Source organism: Tauraco erythrolophus, chromosome 6 (genome assembly GCF_009769465.1).
Source record: "Tauraco erythrolophus isolate bTauEry1 chromosome 6, bTauEry1.pri, whole genome shotgun sequence".
Lineage (NCBI taxonomy): Eukaryota > Metazoa > Chordata > Aves > Musophagiformes > Musophagidae > Tauraco > Tauraco erythrolophus.
In genome coordinates, this window is record NC_141470.1 from 37,136,544 (window position 1) to 37,157,315 (window position 20,772).

General features: G+C 35.5%; 1 protein-coding gene across 1 annotated transcript in view; it reads right to left on the reverse strand.

Moving 5' to 3' along the window:
• The window catches only part of RYR3 (ryanodine receptor 3), a 203,647-nt gene that overhangs the window by 95,907 nt on the left and 86,968 nt on the right, over window positions 1–20,772 (reverse strand). Inside the window, 7 exon segments of the mRNA XM_086613614.1 lie at window positions 1,673–1,776; window positions 2,504–2,632; window positions 6,810–6,924; window positions 6,926–6,947; window positions 8,815–8,854; window positions 8,857–9,087; window positions 18,523–18,660. Of these exon segments, the coding sequence (XP_086469740.1) occupies window positions 1,673–1,776; window positions 2,504–2,632; window positions 6,810–6,924; window positions 6,926–6,947; window positions 8,815–8,854; window positions 8,857–9,087; window positions 18,523–18,660 (779 nt within the window).

Below are 20,772 nucleotides of genomic sequence, written 5' to 3' on the forward strand. Positions count from 1 at the left end.
ATAGTTTTCTTGTGCAATCCTCTACCTTCCACATATTCACACATTTGCAGTAAAAAGAGGTCAAATTTGCAATGGCAAAAGTTCAAAAGTTAAGTTGTCTACGTGTAATTTATTTGCTTTGAACATAGACTTTATGGTACAAACTCTAGTCACACAGAAACGCTGTATCATTCTGTGCGTAGGCTGTGAGTGCCACATTCATCAAACTAGCTATACAGTATTTGGTTTTTCCTGTTATTCAGTATATAGATTTATTTACCGAATAACATCCAGATACTGCACTAGATAAAGTTATCGACCCACCAAAGTTAATATATTACAGCCAATACATTACCCTTCTTACGGCTAAAACGACTGATGAGTTTGGGAAGCCCAGACTGAGAGACACACAGCCTGATTTTTCAGCTGTAAGAAAAATGCTGTGCATGTTGCAGCTGACATCTGTTCCTGTTTCAACATTCAGCACTTGCACTGTGCCAAGTGTTCCAAGGCAAGCAATCAGTAAATGAGGAACATGCAGTTAATGGTCAATAGTGAAATTCAGTTTAAGTGACTTGCCCTCCAGTACTTTCCATGAAAATATGGGACAGTCACTAGTGGTGTATCCCAAGCGTTGATACTGGGGCCAACATTGTATAATATCTTTATTAATGTCAGGACAGAGTGCACTCTCAGCAATTTTGCAGGTGATACAACATGGATAATTGTTCTCAACGCTACCTTTATCTAATTAATATATTCCTGTGCTCTCTCACATCCTTCCCTTTCATATTCTTGTCTCTGTCTTCTCCTAGTTATCCCCATCATATGTCCATTTATTTCCGTTTCCCAACTTTTCCTCTCCCACAGCAGATGCTGATCACAAACACCCCCATAACCAGTTCTACTCTCATCACAGGATCCTCCCACACTGCACAGAGGCTTTCCCTGTGCTAAGCTATCATCTAGGTGCTTAACTGTTCTCCTCCATTTATATTAAACACTGCCTTCTGTTTTCTATTCCCCGATGCTATGCTAGCACATTTCACTTCCTTTCCCTGATTTCCTCCTCTTTTAACTGGGCATCCATCTTCCACCTCTGGAAGATGATATCTTTCCTGGATATACAAAGAACTTTCATGCAACTTTTTGTATACTTTTACCCACCATTTCTAGTTCATCCTGCCTCTGCTCACATTTCCCATTATCCTAACCATTGCCAATGACCTGAGTCCTGGATTCAGTTTCCTGCAACCACCCTTAAAATCCTGTTCCAACTTTTCTTCAAATACCTGCCCTTCCATTCTGAGCTCTTAACTCCATCCTCATCAATCTCTAGGATTTATTTAAGCCAAAAGACCTGCTTCCTTTCTTCACATTGTCCTCTTAATTCCCAAATTTAGTCTTCCCCAAACAATGTTTCTTGATATGCCTTTCTCCCGTTTCACGTCTGTTTTCTTGTCATCCTTTCTACCAGATAACAACAGTGAAAGGATACAGAAGATAGAAATACATCTCTTCTGCTGTGATTCCCACTAAGTGTAAAGCAAAATCAGGGAAAAGATAGCACCTACCTAGACCAAGTATTTCTGCGATCATATCCAAAAATCACTCTGATCAAACTTGTTCTTTTCCCTTCTAGCACAAGTACACTATTTAATAAATAGGTAAACAGGTGAGAGTGATCACTTACCTTATCGAGATCTGGCTCCTCCAATGCTAGTGCAAGCTCATTGTTGTCCATTACAGAGGCTGCTGCAACATCTAGTGGTGTTGAACCTCTCATTGAAGGAAACGCTGCAGAAGTTAATATACAGTAATTAAATTCAGTTTGCAGTAATCACAGTCATGCAGCAGAGGGCAGCAATCACACTGGAATCTAGAACATAAATATATTAAATATTTGTGTTGTATGGCTGTTCTTCCCATTTTCTGTGTTCAATATGGGCAAATGTAGGCATCAAAATGGTCCCCATGAACGGCTAAAGCACTGTGAAATCACACACTGGCTTGCCTTGCTATACCTTATTAATATGAGCATTTGTTTAGTCAAGACAATTTTCTTTGTGTTACAAAATCTAATGCACACACATTAAAAAACATATATTCAGCGTTTCAAAGGAAAAATATGAAATTTGCATTAGTGGCCTAAATTTCAGAGGGAAGGGAAATGAAACCAGATGAAAAAGGAAAGCACCATAAAGGCTTAATTTAATCTTAGATTTCCAATCACAACTATTTTGAATGGAAAAAAATGTTAAACTGTATGGATTTAATCTTAAATTTTTCAAGGTATTTAAAACCACAGTTTTAGACTATTCTGTTTCAAATACAATTCACAGACATGTAAGCATGAAAAGAAAATGGAAAAACTGAAATAAGTTAGAGGTGAAACCACAAAGTGGTTTAAGCTTCATAGAGGCTTCAACACATGCTTCAACTTGCTATGCAAATTAGATACTAGTCTTGTGATATTACAGTTCCTCCTGGTCTTGCTTTTAGCTGCTACAGCTACATGACGTACCCAGTCCAACGCTGCTGTTTTCCAGCAAGTAGCTAAGATGCTCAAACATGGCCTTTTGGTTTTGTCGACTGATTCGACAGAAGTAGCACAGGAATCGGCAACAGCTTGCCACCATCTTAGGAAAGCGATCTGCTGAAGAAGAAAGTTGACAGAGCAGTGAAATATGTTAATTACCAATCTGTTCCAACTCTTCTTCCTGCACTCCTAATTAGGAAAGTATAGTGAAGTTACCAAGGCGATAAGCGGCTGACAGTTGCATGTTTCCTTTCAACATTTGTGTTCGTTAGGCCATTAGGTTTAAAATGTTGAAAAAATCATTTTGCAGAGGACTATGGGGGACACGTAAGGGGAAAATAATGGAGAAACAATTCTCATCAAAGCAATTTGCAGACTAGCAAATGCAGTTACACAAAAATTCTATCTTAGTAGCATTACGATAATAAGCTCACCCCCCAGTATCAGGTTATAGCAGAAGAAAGAATTTTCAAGAATCTTAGTTTAACCTCCCATATTACAACTAGAATATACAGCATTCATATAAAACATTTCTACAAGACTCCTATGTTGCTCAATGCATAGGTCTGATAAGATAAAACAAAACATTAAATTGCATTACCATCCACTGCTTTTAAAATCAAAACCAAACAAAAAAACCCAAATGCTTTACTTGCTGCACATTATGTGCAAGGATTTCTCTGAAAATAAAATAATTTCATCTGTAGTACTCATGAAAGAATGTTTTACAAGTTGCAATTAGTCATAATATCCCAGATGAACAAGTTATGCCATTCTTACATTTTACTGAAAGGAGCTGAAAGAACAAGATCAAAATCATGGGACAGATTTTTGATGCTTTTTTTAAGGTTTTTCTATCTGATTTATTAAATTTACTATTATATAGCACTTTTTTAAAAGTATCAAGTTCAATTGCAGATCTATGTCCTAAGGATACTCACAAAATTAATGAGAAAATTCATTACCATAGAGGAGAATTCTTTTTTAAATAATCTGACTAGCACCCTTTAGGCAGAAATAGGAATATATTACATATCTTATATATATAGTCTATAATACCCAAGGTGATATCCGAGCATTTTAATCACAGTATCATGTGTTTTTTCTTCCTATGACATCCTGTCTGCTTCACTTTATATCTTTCAACTATAAGTAATATTGCTTATACTTTATAATAACAAAGTCTAATAAATGTTGCCTTCTTTACAATGCAACTCTAATTCATTCTGAGAAGTGCAACCTTTTCACTTAATGAGACAACAATCTTGAAAAAAAAAGTGATTATGTAATTAAAAAGCTGTATCACATACAGCTTATGTTTCAAGACATCAGGTGCACTTCCTAACTTCCAGAGACTCGATTAACTGTAGCTTTACTTCAGCACATTTTTTCGCTAATATATGTGGCTCATTTGTCTATTTCAGTCATGAAGGAGCAATTACGTACAAGCAGCATTATATATGATTTCTGTTCTTAAACGTAGGTTAGATGAAAATGAATAAAAAACATTAATTCATTCATGAAAATATGCAACAAAGCTTCCACCCCCCAAATTTACAGGTATTTTAACAGAATGGTGACATAACTGTTTAGAAAATTACATTAACATCAATACTGTTAAAAATGGTCATTTCAGAAATTCCTCATTATCAACGGGGATATATATGAATATGGAACTCTAAAACTTTCAATCAGTAAGAAATAATTTTGAAGTAAAAGGATTCAATTCTTACAGACAAAAAGGGTGTTGCTCAGGATTTTCGGAAAATGAATGAACAACCAACACCAGAAATGAACGTGACATTAAGATTCCAAAATTATAAGATCTAAAGACAAAGTTGTAAAAATAAATATTTCAGGCATTAGGATACACATTAAAACCTAACTGTGACGGAAATGCTGAAAGTCTGGCCCAAGTATTTTCTGGGATATACATTTCACCAATGAAGTGCCTTTCCAAGGTTTTGTTAGCCAGTACTAGTAAAATACTTCTGAGGTACTAAAATATCTTCAGCCACACCATATTCCACAGATCTCCTCATCTGTTTCTGACTCATCTATTAATAGCACAGCTGGAAAGAAGCTTGGTATAAATTTTCTTCAGTTTGAACTGACAAGTTTTTACCTTCTCACCGTTCCTTCGGAGAAATATGAGCTATAACAATCTCGCTACATGACTCGATACAGCCTCATGATAAAATGACTTAATCCAAGAAGCTGGAGATTTAGCTTAAACCATCTGCTGCCACAACCTAGGAAAATGTCAACCCCTAAACCAGGGACTACATTGCATTGTTCCTCATTTCATCTCTTGAAGCTATAACACTGAACAAAAAGAAACGTCCATGAAGCTGGACAGAGAAAACAAAATGGAACATACTAACATATCTATCCATGAGGAACTTGCTGGAGAGCAGGAAAAGCAGTGCCTGATGCCATCACTGTACTTGAACAGCACATAAGTGACTCACTGGACAAACCCACAGAGAATTTCAAATGAGTATATAAACCACAGCTGACCAAACATGCTCCCTGTTTCTGGCCCTACTCCTTTTCATTCAGAAGAATACCTTACCTGGCAGAGTGAAAGGTGCGTGAAAATACACAAACATGTCCCTTTTCCAGAGTACTGCCCAGTGGTTCTACCTAGAGTCAACAACCTTTCAAGTGAGACTTCTCTGCCAGATTAGAAGTCAAGCATGCCAGCAGAAGATAAACAGACAGCAAACAACTTTAAAAATGGTACTTTCTCTCCCTGCAAGGTTGCAGTTCCTATGAAGGAAACTTCAGGCTTGGAACTTAGAAGCAACACTTCTCTCTGCCTGTACAGTTCTCTGCCCAATGATTGTTCGGTGAAATCTCCTCACTGCAATATTTAAAATCTGTGCTAACAGTGTGCAAAACTCTTTGATAATAAACCTTGCAGTGTCATTTCCTAACATGACTATAGCCCTGTGACTCCAGAAGAAAATGATGGTTCTAAATCTTAAGTATCTGGAAGTTTCCACACTTAAGGAGAAAATGAGGCACCGGAGTCTGGAACAGATCAAATTCCAAACACACCCTATTTCTTGCCCATACTTCTTCATGGGATTTCTACTTCTATGCCAGTTCCAGTTCAGTAGCTAAGGTTTTGGATTCATTCTGAGGTACCTAACTCTTCCTATGCATTTCATAAAGACAGAGACACAAAACAGGACATTTTGGGTGGCCAGACACATTAAATGCTGCAACATCGAGTTATAAAGTAATTTTTTAGGTCTGTATTCTCTTTGAATGATATCATGGTAATTTCTGTAAAGTATTTTTGTAGATACGTGTTACAAAAATTTTCTCTGAAAACTTTTTAATAAAATTAGAAGGCACTGTGGGGTGGTTGTTTTGGGAGGGTTTTTTTTTGTCACCTTTGACTATATGTACTCATAGCAGCAAAACCACCTATATATTAGCAAAGTATTAATCATCTTACAACTAACTGTAGCTTGCCTTGAAATCAAATGTAAGCATATTAAAACAGGATAGCTAAAACCAGTATGTGAATACAGAGACAAGATAAGCAGAAGGTAGAAAATGGGCTGAAAATTGTTCCAATACATAAGAAGAACTACTGGCCAGGCAAAATGAAACAAAGTAAGCAGTACTGGGATCAGAGGAGACCCCTCTTTTGAGGAGGGAGGGGACAGGATAAAAACATCAGGCATAAGCAAAGAGAAGAAAGAAGATAAGCCTGCTTCACTGTTGACTTTCTTCAGTAGCCTAAATGTCCAGTTAAAAAAAAAATGTCTCAAAATTTATGCCCCTCTGCCTTTAAACTAACACAGATGTATTCAAGCTTAATGCTAAGAAATGAGAAAATACAACACTTCAAGAAAATTGTTGCTCAATTCAACTATTTGAATTCGAGCATTCAGAATTAAGTTGGTGTTAGTCTCTTCTTGTAGTTCATTGCTAATAAGACTTTATCTAAGATGAAGAGGTATATTTTCCTAGCAGAGCTACACCTCCCATAAACTCAGCTAATGTATATGTTTAATTTAAAATAAGAACAAAACCTTTAAAGTCCTATTAAAAGACAAACGAAACACCTATTACCTCTCACCACTTTTTAAAAATCAAATCCTAGAAAGCTGGCCTTCTCCCTCTAGTACTATAAAAACTGTTCTATTCTTAATCAGTATTTCAATTTGGACAAGCAAAATCTATCTTACATGAGGGAGACCTATTTTTCATTGGATACCTCTTCTTAAACATCTTATCATACTTTTGGAAAGGTTCAAAATGCAAAACACACAATAAAATTATGGTGAAATTACCTGAGATTTGTCTCCTCCAAGCACATTCACCATCACATCCATAACAGTTTCATGCATGCCCAAGACTCTCATTAAGTTAGGATGCTGATAAAAACACCTTGTTGTTCATTATATCCCTAAAATGGAAGAAAATGCAACAATGTGTTTTTAAGAAACACCATTTTAATTTAAATCAATGATGCATTATTAGATATTTCAGAAATATGCATTCACTATAGTAACATAATTTAGAATTATTAGATTTCAGCATAATGCAAAACTACCTGACAACTAAATGCTTCACATTTCAATATGCTATCGTTCCTCTAATTTTCATGAATTCTATATAATAAGAATCTAAACTTTTAAATTATTTCAAAATGGCATTTCTTCATCTTTAAATTGCTCTTACCATCTGTTCTGTTTAAAGAAAAAGTACATTTTGTGATGATCTAAGTGGAAAAGAATATATTCTGTTATGTTTAAAGTAGTGAATTGGGAGATCAAGAAATTTAAATATAATGTTACCTCTTCAGTAACACCTCTTATCTAATTTTCTCAGTTCACAAAGTAGAAGACAATAAATAGACTTAATATTCAAGGTTATCTGTTAAATGTGTTTCATCAATATTTCCAAAATTAAGATCATCTGTCAGAATATGTAAAACGGCATACAGTCCCCTTAAATGGTAATATTTTAACGTTTTCGCTCTGCCCACTGTGCTCTCAACATGTTGTAGAATTCACTGTATTAGTTTCATAATTCCGAACACAATTTATGTGTTTCAATAGGGAATTCAGGAATTTCTAACATTTATATCAACCTGTTAAAATAAATGGCAAATAACAGACATCATGCCTGCTTTAAAAAAATATAGAGAACTGGGAATGGAAGATGACTCATAATACAGCACTTCCGGGAAGGGGGACTACACACATACTGAGTTTAAACAAAACATACCTTTTTTCCCTCCTAGAATACTCAGCAACTTTACAAACTCAGTATCAAGGACAAATTCGGTAATGCTGTCACATACTAACTAATGAGTTGTTATCATGATTTGCTCAATTCAACTGAAGAGATTAGGTTTTGTAATTTTTACAAAAACAATACAGTTTTTACAGTGAAATAGTAAGAATAATGGAAGTTCCTTACAACTGTTGTAAAAGAGAGAAATTGTTCAATGTTCTTGATGAAGGACAAATAAATACAGTTCTCAGCTAATTGTACTATCATTTTCTCTTCTTTTAAACATACCATTTTAATTGAAGTAATTAATTTTCTGTGATTTTTTTTTCTCTTCCAACATTAAATGGCTTAATCTGGCAATTATTTACACAAAAGGAGTAAAAGACACACAGGTATGCACCATAATACCGCTGCTTAACAGAGGTAATTTCATAGTAAGATGCAGAAAAATCACTTTCGCATCAGCAGGTGTTACATTAAGGCAATTTCTTGTAATTCTAATGTTATAAGGAACAAAATAAGTAGTCTTCTGTGTTCAAATGCTTAAATACTAACCAGTTTGAAATATTTCAGATCACAGCAACACTGCTGGTTCTACCTAACTGCTTGCACAAACTTTCAAACTAAAAAGACACCAGCAAGTCTAGTCACTCATGCATGAAATATAATGCGAGCTTTAAGTTTGGGAAGGATGTAGTATTGACACCAACAAAGACTTCAGTTATCTGATTTCTCCAGAGCTGCTAAAACATGTAGTTTGATGAAGCCTTAAGCATTAGGCTTAACTATAGTAAAAGGAGTCCGTTGTCTTTAGATGAGAAAATACCTTAGTTCACAGAAAATTTGACACATTTCATCTTGCTAGAGAGAGAAATGGAACCATCTTGGAAATATCTGTGAAAATGAAAATTTCTGGCACATATCTGCATTTTAGTACAGCAATAATTTTCATCCAGGATCTAAAATTAAAGGATTTATTAATATAACAGAAAGCTTTACGCAAACTTAAAAATAAAATTATGTTAATTCCATACCCTAATCCATTAATCATTAGCAATTCCTCCTCTTTTCCATCCTGACACTGAGAAGTGAACGAATCTGGCCCAGGGCTGCAAGCAGATTAATGGTATCCTTCACAGAGGCAGCACTAATAGTGTACGCTTTCCGCAGAGCTTGCAGTAGCTCACCAATGCTGTCATATTGCCTGCGAAGGAGGGTGTACATAATCCGAACTAATTCAGGATCTTGAATCTGATCTTCCTGGGACCAGCGCACCATAGTCTGGGATATGAGTTCTTTCAGTGTAGCTAAAAGAATAAAATACATAAAGTGTTACTAGCTATTACAACAACAACAAAAAAGTCAAAACCATGTATTACAGTAAAATATCAGATAACAGCAGATAACGAGGCAGTTATAAGAGAGCAAAAGAATACAAGCAGACTGAACAGGATTTTTCAACTGGAAAAGAATTTTTAGATCTTTCAAGATAAGTGTGATGCTCTTGAGGGATGGAAAACAAGAAACATCTATTAGCGTTCAAGTCAATACCAGCACTGTCAGCCATGAAAACTTCTTAGTTGATCATGACTCCAAGAATCATTCTTGTAAATTAAATGCCATATTTAAATTTTAATTTATCCTTCATTCTACATCACGATTACAAAATAGCACTAAGTACAGCACAAACACCGTTTAATTAGGAATGACTGAAATCTAATTTTATAATGCCAAAGAAGCATCATGCCTTTGATGATCATCAGCCTGGGTTTGCAATACAGAATTGTTAGTTAATTTTTCAGTGAACAGTTTATTGGCTGACAAGTATGAGTTCAGTTACAACAGAAATATTCATGAACGTGAGCTCAGTTTGCCAATCAATTTTGCTTGGAAGGAGGAGGACATAATATCCATTCTAAACTTACAAAACTGCCAGAAAGTAGAATGAAAGAAGATAGCCTCCTTTTTATATCAAATAACCAATTCAGGGCCTAGCCAGAGTGACTTGAGTAGCTTTTGCTGTGCATTCAGTAGATGAATAGTTATCTGTTTTGTTGTTCAAACAAAGGATCTAATTGTCTTCAAAAAGGTGATCTACCTGGAAACGTCTCAGAATTGCATGATGTTGCAAACACACTAAGGAGCAACAGATGTAAACTGACTTAGAATAGGGGAATTTAAGCTGTATTTCCCATCTGTTTGGAGAAAGTCACTGTCGCTTGGGAATACACTTTCTAAAAAATTGTATTGTTTGGAACTACACAATGCATACTGCTTGAAGCAGTTCTGTTGTATAATTACACTTTCAATGACCTCAAAAAGAATTTTCCTGAGTCTAGAGTTTAGCAAATTTACATGAAAACTAAACACATATTCCAGTCCTTGTTCCTACAAACGTTCATCGTTGATATCAAGTAAAACATGAATAATCACTTTCCTTCTTAAAACAATGCGAGTTTTTTTCCTCTATTTCCAGCGAAGATACCTCTTGACTTTCCCAAAGTTCTTCCAAAGGTAACAACAGCCTCCTCACAATTTCCAGCACAAAAGTGTTTATAACTAGTGTATATCCATTTATTTTTGTGTCTACACTATCCTTTCACTTGCTAACCCTTCTCCCTTACAGTTTACTTAATGATGTATTTATAGAAAACCATCATTAATTCTCAGATTTTGTTCAATAGGCTCTTTTCCATGGGAACAGATGCTATCCTGTAGCAGATAGGAAGAAATCCCTATTCTTAGGAGCATATTATGAATGAAAACATTAAACAAGCTTTGTTCCAAAACACTGTATAACTTTCTTCAATCAAAACAATTTCTTCTTCAGTCCAACAAGACAATCTCCTCTTCCTTGATTCTTGTACTCGCCTCTTCTTTCCTAGAATAACTAATAATTTCCCATAACTTTCCAACTGATTGAGTGTCACTGATTTCTAGTTACATAAATATAACACACTGTTTCAGCCCGAAAGTCAATGATCTTATTAAAGAATATAATTACCTACTCTGTCTCTCTGACTAGGGGGAAGGAGATAAACATGGGATAGAGAGTAACATGAAGTAGTAAACTCAAAGAGGAGTTATGGTTTACTCCTGTCAAATTATATTACGTCTTTGACAGCTCAGGTGATGGCCTCTCTTAAAAGGCTGAAGGGCAAAAAGTGTACAAATATTTGTCTTTTATTTACAAATCTAGTTCCTAATTTTGTTAGTAATACCAGAAATATATAATTTCTCTTGGATTGAAAGGCCTATTACTTTCAAAATAACATGGTATTTTGGATTTTTTTTTTGTTTCATGAGGGAAAATACCATATGATTCACTTCAAATAGATATTTTCCACTTTGGCAACAAAAATATTATTTCATTGACTCAATTATGAGGATGATTTTATACACTTGAATTAATCATCAGAAATTTATACATATAACTAAAAGATTATAACAATTTTTAGTACAAAAATAATATTCCACAAGAAACATATTGTCATGAAATGAACAAATGAAAAACAAATTGTTTCTATTATATTGAACTGTCTACACAGAGGTTCCTATGTGTAATTGTAACAAAATAGTCCTGTGTTTTTTCAAGCTTCTCTCCGGAGTTTTGAAATGTTTCTCCATAAAAAGTGTGTTTGTTACCTTTTAATACTTTCGAAGGTTACGATTTTTTTTTATTCTGATAAGCTTTTAAGTAGTATTTTGTTACATGAATTACTTTTAGATAGTATGGCAAATAGCTTTGGAGAAATCAATTAGCCATGTCCTTGCACAGATGAATTTTTGGTTGAAAGATAAGAAATGGAGGGTAGAACTAAATGGTAGCGGTCACAAACATGGAGAAACAGTAGTAAAGTTCTTCACATATCCATGCTGTGTTCTGTGATTTTAAACACCTACCTTCCCTAAAAGACCTGAGAAGCAGATAACAGATGCAAACAAGTTTGATGATACAAAATTATGAAGGATAGCAATTATTAGTGCAACTGGAAAAAAAAATAAGAACTTAAAAGAACAAAAGTAAAATAGTGATGAAATTCACTTTAACTAAAGACACTTTAAATAAAATGAGGTAGGAAAAGACAGTCCTCATTTGTAAATAAAAAGAGATGTTAACAGAGATAAGATCTGGTAGATAGATCCACGAAAATCACAGAATCATGGAATAATTGAGATCAGAAGGGACCTCTGGAGGTCATCTGGCCCAATCCCCATGCTCAGGCAGGGTCACCTAGAGCCAGTTGTTCAGGACTGAGTCTAGATGTTTTTTAATATCTCTTAGAGGGAGACCTCCCTGATCAACTTATAAAAATATCAGCTCAATTACCAGTGTCAACTCAAATTTACTGGCAGTCAAAAAGATCAAATCAAAAGTCAGGATTTATTAAGAAAGGAATGGTTAAAGCAGAGTACATTATGCCATTATGTTAATCCATAGTTCAGTCACACTTTCTCATCCAGAACAAGAATGAAGCCCATTCACAAGGCAGGAGCTAAGCCAAAAAGAAAGGTGTTTCTTTACGTAATGGATGACAGAACCCTGAAACTCTCTGCCAAAACTGTGGCAGATGCTAAAAGTTCAGATTTGCTCAAGTGGAAACTACACAAATATCTGTCAGAAAGATACAATGGGGATATGAAAAGATAAATCTCATTAGACTCAGGAAATCTGCTGTGCTGAAGATAACTGGAGACTGGGACAGAATTAAAGTTCTAAGTATCATATCTGATTGTTTTATTCTTACTTGTCCCTAGATAACCATTTGTGGTCACTGTTTGAAACAACGTGTTGGGTTGGATGGATCTGAATCATTACAGCCTAGCTTACCCATCATATTATTCCAAACTTTAGAATCATAGAATGGTTTGTGTTGGAAGGGACCTTAAAGATCATCTAGTTTCAAACTCCCTGCCATGGGCAGGGACACCTTCCACTAGATAAGGTTGCTCAAAGCCTCATCCAACCTAGCCTTCAACACTTCCAGGGAAGGGGCATCCACAACTTCTCTGGGCAACCTGTTCCAGTGCCTCACCATTCTCACAATGAAGAATTTCTTCCTTAGATCTAACCTAAATCTCTCCTCTTTCAGTTTAAAAGCCATTATCCCTTCTATCACTACACACTCTTGCAAAAAGCCACTCTCCAGCTTTCTTGTAGGCCCCCTCTAAATACTGGAAGACTGTCAGAAGGTCTCCTCAGAGCTTTTTCTTCTCCAGGCTGAACAACCCCAACTCTCTCAGCTTGTCTTCATAGAAGATGTGCTCCAACCCTCATATCATCTTTGTGGTCCTCCTCTGGACTCACTCCAACAGGTGCATATCCTATCAAGTCTGCTTAGTGCTTCTATCTCTGAGTGTATAAGGCTCATTCCAAAGACTAATTTCTTATTTGAATGTTTCTTATAGATACAGAACTTTGCAGTCCAGTTGCTACTACCTAAAACCAGAGACACCTCAAGATGCTGCTCCCAGCAACTTACATACACTCACCCACATCTAAGCACAGCAGTACCCTCTCAGGACTTCTAGCTGAAACCCTGCAAAGAGGAAAGCCAGAAACACTTGCAAAATTTGACAAACACTTTATCAATAATCCTTTAAGAGGCATTAAAATTTAACATCTCAGGAAATAAGACTATAATTATTTCTAAGCTACTCTTAAGTGTTCTGTGCATCTCAGTTTAGGTTTAGCAGAGTATGCTTAAAGTCTCTTTTTCTAATCAGATGTATTGTGACAGTGACCTATTGATTCCTCCCATCTAATGATTTCTACCCTCTTTTGCCCTATGCTGAAATGGAGAAGATGCTGTGTTTGATATACTTAAGGAAAAAGGTCTCCTTCAACTCAGCCAAAAGATGAGAACATATGAGAAACAATCAAATGTGATGACTCCAGTATGATCTCAACAATAGTCGGCAAGTCTGATATTCTTTTTGACTGCTAATAAATCACAAATGTACTGTACTGCAACCAAATGTTCTGTAATCAAAATTTTTTTAAAAAGCAACAAAAACAACAAAAAAAAGGAGCCAGCAGCCAGTGGGAACTCTACTATAAGTAAAACTAGTAAGTTAACATTGTATGGTTTCAGTGTAAGTAGTACTCTAAGGAACAAAGTCTCAAAAGACACAATCTATAATTCTTCAACCTAATGCTACAATTGCATCTTTTTATTTTCTTGAACATGCACTGGATATTATTCAACAGAGACTTAACTTTTCATACAAACATTCTCATATATCCACACTAAGATCACTTTGAAAGATCCGTGGTTCATTGTTTCAATGTGGAAACTGAATTTGTTCAAGCCCATTTGTAAATTCTATTTCTTGATTTCTGTTCTAGCAATCAAGAATATATCTTCAGAACACATGGTCCTACATAAAAGATTCTTATTATAATAGCAGATACTCTTCCTAAGTTAGAGGCACCTGAAGACCCACAGCTTAGTGAGCCTGACAGCCACAGCTTCTGTTCCCTTCTTTCTCTTTCTGAATTCCAGATTTCTTAGGGGGTACAGAGGAAATGCACACATGAACTACATATCTCCAGTATAGTAGTCTCCAGTTACAGTCAAGTATATCATATAGTATAATATAAATATTATATAATTTTTCATTGTCCTTTGAATGACTTCATCCATATGCATGTTTGTACTATGCATCACTCCAAGGAGAAGCCCAAGCCTGAAGAGATTATCTGAAATTTCTAGAAAAACAGACACTGCAGAATCACTTGTCCAACCTGCATTTCTTGCGACTCAAAGCTCCAGTACATGAAGTACGTAAACTGCTCTGTTCCGAGGACCAAACACCATGTGCCATGAGGCTTTAGGAGTCAATGCTTCCTGATTCACAACAACACAATCCTCACAAAGCCTGAAGAAGAATGATACTTCCCAGGTACTGAGTAGGTCCTACTACCATCAAAGAGAAAGCAGACACTAACAGATGAGTCACTGGAGAATAAAACCCTTTTTCACGCAGCACATGCGATTATTATAAGATTTAATGTATTTACGACCTCGCATCAAGTGTAACAGACCAAAATATGCTTTTGGGGCAGATTAAACCCTTTCCGGTGCTTTACAGAACAAGTAGATCATATAAGAGGTGTCCTGAGTTATAAAACAGCATTGCTGTCTAATCTCACAGAACCCTTTATGAAACGATTAAGTCCGAAATGAAATTAACCATTCCAGGTCTATACAAGGACCTATTGCCAAACTGAGCAAACTAGAAATAGAAGAGGAGCACTTACTACCACTGTTGGTTGAAAGACCAACCTCAAGTCACTTGCACAATTCTGCACATGACATTTGGATGGTGTTATGGAAACTTAGAGCTGGCAAAAACCCAGTCTTGATTCACAAAGGCAATGAGAAACCTCAGCAAACGTATGTTCTCAAGGAAGGCCTGGATTAACATGGCTTTTGCCTCTCTTATGCCTCACCACCCATAGTCACTACTAAGGACTGAAAACTCATAAACATATGAAAGCAAAGACAAAATTTCGAAGATTCACATCACACATCGATCTCACTGTAGGTAACACATGGCAGGGAAAGCCAGGTGAGTTGCTCAAAGAGGCTCAACAAGATCATCATGCAGATGGTACAGAAACTCAAGCACAGAACTCATCTCAGCTGTTTAGACCATAACACTCCTCCTGTGTTAGGGACCATGGTATGAGAAAGTACATGTATAAGAATACTGCTTAGAATAAAAAATCTCTGATTTCAAGTGTTTTGGAGCGTTTATGTCCATGTATGTGTGTTTGTGTATATATATACCCTAAGAAAAGGTAGTAGTAGGAAGGAATATGAACACTTTGTTTTGCTACCAGTCCTTTCCTGCAAGTAATGGAACCAGCTACAATAAATGGTATATTAGAAGTAGAGCCAAAAGAACAATATACCTTCCAAATGCAACATGAAATATTGCAGAGATGAAATAACAATGACAAATTGCTACTCAACTGAAGCAGACAGAACTTGAGATAATTTCAGGATGTAGGACTTTCCTGTCTTCCATTTACAAACAACCTTTGTTTTGCTCTCAAGTAGCAAAGAGCTTGAACTAACCTCTGTAACAAATATTACAAGAAGGTATCTGTAATATTTTTTTATTTCAGTGTTTACTTTAATTAAAAGTAGTGTATCTTTGAGACATCCTTAATACATGCAATAGTCTATTTTCAGCTTTTCATTGCTAAAATGACTGCATGCAGTTATCAATGACTTAATGCATGTGCATTGTTTCTTAAATTGGTTAACCAATTAAATAATATTCTTCAAAGCATGATAAAGAAATGACAAGCTGCTATATATTGCATCCCTCTATGGTTACAAACATGCTTGGTTTCCCTGAAAGTTCAGCATGTCAGAGAAACAAAAATGGTTCATACACAGTATAGGACTACTTAAAAGCTCTGGCAGCATTTACAAGTTAAAATGGATTGAATACAGTAAAAAAAAAAAAAAAAAAAAAAAAAGTAAAATTCTTTCATTTCCTTTGTATAAGGTATATAAGAAAACATATTATACCTTGTAAGTGCTCAATACTTGCTGGATAATGCTTCTGAATCCGGTTGCACAAATATGAAGAAAACTTGCTGAAACAAATTCTTAATCTCCTTTTGTGCTTGTTTTATGCCATTAGGCATGGTAAAGTAATAAGAAGACGTATGAAATATGGCAAGCATATGGCACTTGTGGATAAATAAAAACAAATGTCATTTTAATTTACTCTGCTACAGAAAAGATAAACTTTTCTTTTTTTGGTGTTATAAAAACTATGAATTACAGGGCTAAGTTTATCCATCATTCCTTTGTGTGTAGAATAACCTTGATTCAACTACATATATGTTTCTTGCAAGAACTAACTTTAATTCAAGAGCAAAAACTTTCATTGATTAATGTCTGTCAAGCTTTGCATAGCTTTCTCTTAATCCAATATACAAAATGGAGATATATGTTATCAGTTGATACATACATCATATAAATCAAGTCAAACCAACCTCCACATGTAGTGCCAGGCCTTTTTTAAGAAGAAAGCTCATCAACCTATCTGCTCAGCATCAACCAAGAGAGAGCTTGACTGTTTGACCTAGAGAAGAGAAGGCTCAGAGGCAATCTCATCAATGTATACAAATACCTGAAGGGATGGTGTAAAGAAAACAGAGGCAGGCTCTTTTCAGAGCCCAGTGAAAGAGAAGAGGCAATAGGCACACTCTGAAACACAGGAGGGTCCATCCAATGAAAGTAAACACTTAAGAGGGTGACTGAGCTGTGGCACACATTGACCAAGGAGGTGGTGGAGACTCCATCCTTGGCGATATTCAAAAGCCATCTGGACATGGTCCTGGGCAACTTGTTCTAGATGGCCTTGCTTGAGCAGGAAGGGTTGGACCACATGACCTCCAGAGGTCCCTTCCAACCTTAGTCATGCTGTGGTTCTATCAATCACTGCCAAAGGGCATTACTGATCTGAAAACAGAGGAATAAAAACTATCTATTGTCTTACTCTTAAATACCATTAAACTAATTAACTTTAAATAAATTATTGTATTGTTTCAGCAGTTACTCTCAGTTCTCTTGTGCTTATTCAGCTGTACTAGATGGAAGGACTGTTTTCAGTGATGTAATATACATTCCCCTATATATGTCTGTGGATTAATTGTCTCTCATCTCATTAGTTTCAAAACATATAGCCAGACTTTTCAAGTGTTCAGAGTTAAATTTTTCTACTTTTAAGAAATGTTAATAGCTTAATAACACTCAGCAAACACACAGGGATATTCCAGTCCTCCTCCTCCTTAACATTCTGCTGCAGAAAGGAACATTAAAAAAATTTCTGCTAAATGGTGTCTGTTCTTCTCATGTATATTTAAGCAACATGAAAGCTCACTGTAAAGGGCAATGAGATTTGTAAACTATAGAGAAAAGTCTTCAGGCAAACTGACGATATCCAGACAGTATTTTTCTCTGCTCTCTGATTTTAGAGACACATGTTAAAGATCTATAGAAGCAAAGAGCAGAAAAATAGCAATACTAAATTCCGGAAAATTCTGTTAACATAAACATTTTGAATACAGAATTTGTATTTGTGAAAAAACCAGATGTTCCTTTTGTTTAATTAGTCAAATAGATTGAATATTTCTTTAAATTCAGAACGGATGTGGTATGGGTATATATATGTGCACATATGTGATGCTTGAGATAAACCAGAACAAGTTATTAGTTTTTAATGAATGTATATATTCACCATCTTTGAGTGAAATAAATTAAAGCTATCCCTTTTTATACAAAAACCAAGAACTGTAAAACCATTTTGTCACATATATCTCGGTACTGAGATGTGTACAGCTTCTCATGCAGCAAGAAAAATGAAATGGAGTTAAGCTGTAAAGAAGAAAGTTTTTACATTTCAAAAAAATCCAAACATACAAAAAGAAATTTCTCAAGTTTGGAATGCTTGAGTCTAGATCATTGTGCCATAACTACCTTTTTACATTTCTTTGTAAAAAATACGCAAATTTTCAACCCCTGAGTTAATGATCTTCTTTAACAATGCATCTAAGATGTAGTAGGATAATTGTTCTCAGAGGCAGACGAAACTTAAACAGGTAGTATCCTTCTTCAGTCCACTATAAAGTTTTATTAGAAATACATTCTTGTGGACTGTATACACCATTAACATTTGCATCACAGAAGTATTTATGTGAAAAGAAAACTTACTAGGAGACTTCTCTTCTTCCTCTTTAGGTTCTACTTTTTCTGGTTTCGGTGGACCTTTAATTTTGTACATCAATGAACGGAGTTTGCCAGTCAAGGAGGAATCTTCTTCTTCCTCTTCCTCCTCTTCTAGTGGAATACCTTAGCAGATAACAAAAATGGTTAGAAACACAATTTAACATTTGAAGATTAACTCCTTCAATATTTAAACAATACAAAAACATCTAGAGGGACTTTCATACAGGAAAAAGACACAAAGCAGTAAGGCCAGCAGGTTTAACATGTTAGCCACAGCAGCACCCCTCAAATTATGTTTACTTCAGTACATATACTTCTTATTTCCAGATTTATAGTATTAATTTTTCAGTATTATGACCAAAGACATGGTAGTTTTTGAAGATTGTATTATGGCAATTAATTTTGACTCAGAGTCATATTTGATTAAATACTTGATCTTTTGTTTCATATTGTGGAATGTAAGTTAAAGAAAGAAATATATGGCTGTATCTCACAACACAGTACAATTTTTCAGTCGAGATACTTAGCAGTCATAAACAAACATATTAACTGAATTTCAAGCTGTGAGAAGGCAGATGTTCAGAGATTATATCGATGATACATGCTTTTGTGAAACTGTATACGATAAGCTGGGATGTAATTTTACAAGGTAGTTTAATACAGTTCAGTTCACTTCATTGCTTCACAACCATTCAAAACATTTTCAAATCTTTCACACCTCTTAGTAATGATCAGATATCACGTGTTACATGCAGAGCACAGAACATCTAAGCAGGTTCCCTTCAGAGTAGAACTAATTGTGCCAAGCTGAAATGTAAGTTTTTGCTGTTTGGCTGCTGGTCAAAGTGAAATTGAGAAAAGGAAAAGATTTCCAGACAGAATACTAAAGCAGGAGCAGAGGCAAAAGAATAAACTGCAGAGGCTAAAACTTGTATAAAAAAAAAAAAAAAAATTAAGAAAGAAAAAAGAACTGAAATGTGGTATCAGGTTGGAGAAATTTTGCTGCTGGCATCTACCAAGGGGAAGGAGCTAAAGTTATGACTAGGAATGACTAAGTGACCAGGAAGAAAAAAATTCACAGGCAGTGGGAGAAAATGAGAGAACTAGAAATTGAAATTGCAGACTACATATGGAATTTAAGGAATGGGAAAAGTGAGACTGTCAAAATTAAAACTAAGAATGGAGAAAGGCTACAGTCAGAGTATGGAAGAAGTAAGAACAGGAATGCAGCCAATAACGAGACGAAAGAGAAAGCAGACAAGTATGTTAAAGAAAGCAAGAAACTATCTGGCATTGAAAAGAAGCTAGGTCCTAGAAGCAAGAGAGAGACAGTGGAAAGAGAACTCTTGAGAAGCTGAAATGGACAGACAAGAAGAAATGCACTGGGATGATGAGTTAGGACAGTGTTGGACTGGAGGAGATGGGGGTCTGTGAGTGTTCCAGACAGGGTCTCATTCACAGCTCCATGTTATCCATTATTCATTCTGCATCCCCTCAGAGTTGCAATCCATCCAGAAGCTGACCATCTCATGTTGCTCCTGGCTAATCACTTAATTCAAGTGGCAGAGGTCTGTGTACTGGAACAGATGGTTCCAACCCAGATAAGTGTCACTTCGATATTATGCAATAAAATCTGTTGTAAATTTGTTTGTTTTGTTTATAATCAAGAAATTGCACACAAGAATTATGATAGAAGACTATTATTTTGCTGGCAAAATTAACCACTCACAGTTAGGACATGCTAGGATTAAGACTGCCTGAGCAACTTTAATTCAGACTATTTGCGTATATTCAGCATGAAGCAGCCTTTAATTACTTGATTGCATACATATTTTTCCACTTAGATGGCAAAGTATACTTAGTATTAAAAATCTGATTAAATATTCCAAGCACAACTCCTATTCATTTTATCTGCAGCTGTGATTACTTAGTACTGATTTTCAGGACTAAGTCAGGACACAGATACGAGGTGCATTTATCCACAGCAACCACCTATGATAAGTCTATACAAAGTAATGAATATGGTTTTGTTTAGAATCTATAGAATCATTAAACGATTTTAATCACGAGACTGTGCTTTATCTTCAATTCTCTCTCTCGTTCAACATACACATTTATAATAAAAATATACTCCTAAATTAAAAAAAACCAACACAATCAGTACAGTTTCACCTCATGAAAAGATGAAGAGTGATCCGGAGCTAGGCTAACTCAATAATAATACCAGCAACAGAT